At 40.6% G+C, this 2,986-nt stretch overlaps 1 protein-coding gene across 2 annotated transcripts in view; it reads left to right on the plus strand.

The window, feature by feature from the left end:
* Nucleotides 1-2,759, plus strand: part of LOC138015413 (pancreatic lipase-related protein 2-like) — a 12,093-nt gene extending 9,334 nt beyond the window's left edge. For both annotated transcript variants that reach the window (XM_068862437.1, XM_068862438.1), the window contains 4 exons: nucleotides 33-341; nucleotides 827-1,015; nucleotides 2,110-2,340; nucleotides 2,662-2,759. In XM_068862437.1, coding sequence (XP_068718538.1) covers nucleotides 33-341; nucleotides 827-1,015; nucleotides 2,110-2,340; nucleotides 2,662-2,675 — 743 coding nt within the window. In that variant the 3' untranslated portion in view covers nucleotides 2,676-2,759. The remainder of the gene's footprint in view (nucleotides 1-32; nucleotides 342-826; nucleotides 1,016-2,109; nucleotides 2,341-2,661) is intronic.
* Nucleotides 2,760-2,986: the final 227 nt, after the last annotated feature.

Here is a 2,986-nt window from a genome sequence, read left to right on the forward strand (position 1 = left end):
CTTATAAATCGGGTTTTTTTTTTCTTAAATAGAGGATGGAGGTGGGCATAACAATTGGGTATACAAACTAAAAGATGCGCTTCTAGAGCGAGAAGATTGCAACGTTATAGTGATAGATTGGTCCGGTGGTTCTAAATCTCTGTATGAGCAGTCCTCAGGAAACACTCGATTAGTTGGGGCACAGGCTGCGGAACTGATAAAGCTCATAATTGAATTCAACGGTGGTTCCAGAAAGTTGGCTGACAATTTCTACTTTATTGGATTCAGCCTTGGTGCTCAAATTGCCGGATATACTGGAAGGCGTCTTCGAGCGAGTAACATGGTTCTTGGCCGCATTACAGGTAACTGAGCTTCACCTACTTAATATTGATGGCAATGAAGAGGGCCGGCTGGTGTTGATTAAAGAAAGCGGTAAAACACGCTGCTCAAATTCTCAACTTGGTATAGCTTAATTATTCGTACCCCCCCCCCCCCCCCAAAAAAAAAATTGTGCTTTGCCATTTACATGTTTTCATTCGCCGTCATTTTGCTATCAGATCGATACGCTTTCGACTAAAAACAAGACTAACAAAATCATTTGCCGTTAACCGGATTCCGTACTATTTCTTACTTTTTATGAAACTGTCCCGTAGTAAAGCGAACCTGTAAGCCTAAACCCAAACCAAAAAACGAGGAAAACAATTTAATCGTTGTCCTTACCCATTGTGACCTCCTGATCGCGGATGTGGTTCTATTTAGCTAATGGTCTAGTTCTAAGCATTCTGTCTTCAAACTCGTCTCAATAAGCCAGTGAATTTTAGACAACGTTTTTAATCTTAATATTTAGGTTTAGATCCTGCTGGCAAGTACTTTTCATACATGGATCCAGATGTTCGTTTAGACCCAACTGATGCTAAACGTGTTGACGTCGTCCATACCAATGGACCATTCGTAGGGACTCCACAAACTGTTGGTCATATAGACTTTTTTCCAAATGGAGGATCTCTACAGCCGGGTTGTCTATCTAACCCACTTGGTAAGTTTACTAAAATACAAGTATCGTGCAATATTTTCTGCTACCAAAACTGCAAACCTTCAAATAGTCCAAAGAGCGCTTTACTTAAAACAACGCTTTTGTAAAAAAGTTCAAATACAAGCAAAAAAATCCAATCTATGCGTGCAACAATCTTATTTCGTAAAACATATGTTAGTCACAAGTCACCGATAATCTAATTGCCTCTGTAGTCGACAGAAGAATAATTGCCTGGCTTCCAAGCCCGGGTAAAAGACTTCAACATCTGCTCGATTTTGTTGAACGATGTTGATTGCTGGGGAGGGGAAACGGTTCAACAAGCTTCACAAGAGGCCTGGTATTCAGTCCCAGACTCCAGTCGTGGTTGTTACTGTGGATACTTTACGGAGAGACCGTTTAGTGCGCACAATCATGCCCAACAATATTAGTTTAAGGTTCGCGTTTACGCGAAACGGCAAACGCGAAACGGTGGGCTGCTGCTTGTCATGAAAGCGTGAAAATGGTCATATTATTCCAACGGATGAGGCTAAATCGCGTGGGTGGGTGGATCGTGGGTCGTGTTTGTTTGAAGATAAAAAAATATGTATATAAGCTCTCTCAGTGCTTGGTCCAAATTTGTCTTAGGTCTTGTCTGTTTCGAGAATCTCCAGTCGTTGATAAAAAAAGTTAGGGTTAGGGACCCACGACCCACCCACCCACGCCGATTAGACACTCTCTATTCCAACTCGTCTCTCTCTTTTGAAAAGTCACTTGATACTTGCTGGTAACAAGCAAGAAATGAGCTCGTAGCAAACGAGTTTCTTCCATTTTTGGCAAAACGTAAATTTTAGTCCGACGTTTGCTGTTTGCCATGAACATGATACTTAATCTTTTAATTGAAAGAAAACGGCTTCAAGCAAGGTCAACTGTAGCTTCACTTTCATTCATCGGCTAAGTGACAAAGCACACAACTGTAAAATGGTCAATTGCCTCTGTGCGCGACATAAGAATAATTGCCCATCTTGCAACCGCAATTTTAAAAGGAAATTGTTATTTTCCAGTAACTATGCCATTCAACGGTTAAATGAAGAAAGCTTTCCCTACATTTTCTTAAACAGACGTCTTCAACACCATTGGGTGTAATCACCTCAGGTCTGCAGAATACTATATAGCATCGGTGCAGAACAAGTGTTCGTGGAAAGCATATCCATGCAAGACCAACCTGCGGTATCTTTTAGGATTTTGCACCACATGCGATGGTGAATGTCCAACTTTGGGTTATGCTGCTGATCAAACCAACAAGAACGGAACGTACTTTATGACTACAAACTCTCACGAACCATTTTGTGGTGAGTTGATTGTAGGTTTGACAATATTCTGGAGAGAAGTTTGTTTGTCGATCGCACCTTGCAGCAAGGCATTTTCTGAACCCCGATGATAATTACTATTCATTTTATAGTGCAGCCCAATCGGTAATTACGGACTTGTATACCCCAGCAGACAAATCTTAGTTCTGTGACTTGATAAACACCAACAAAAGAAATAAAGAACAGACCGGCTCCATTGTAGTGGTACAAGCACCAAAATAAGAACCAAAACCACTAGTTAAGACATAAGATGTACATGTATGTTTCGAACACACTTCTTAAATGCTTTTTATTTTATTTCAGGGAGGGAAGCTTGATGCTTTAAACGTTCCAAAACTAAATCCTTCTTTCCTTGTAAGAAATTGCATGTATATTAATCTGAATAAACATGATTTGAGAGTTACGAAAGAGTGTTCCGTACATTAACACGTACTATGAAACGAGTTTGCCAAAATAGTATATCGTGCTTAAAAAGTGGGTCCATGTGACTGCTCCCCTATAACGAAAACTTTTTTTCAGGGCCTCAGTGTTTGGCCTTGGAATAAACAGGCTCTTTTGGGAGCCCAAAAGGTTAAGGCGGTGTATGATATTTACGTTGGCGGAATTTTTCAATCGGGGATAGACCAAT

Source organism: Montipora capricornis, chromosome 9 (assembly GCF_036669925.1).
Source record: "Montipora capricornis isolate CH-2021 chromosome 9, ASM3666992v2, whole genome shotgun sequence".
In the NCBI taxonomy this organism is placed as follows: Eukaryota; Metazoa; Cnidaria; class Anthozoa; order Scleractinia; family Acroporidae; genus Montipora; species Montipora capricornis.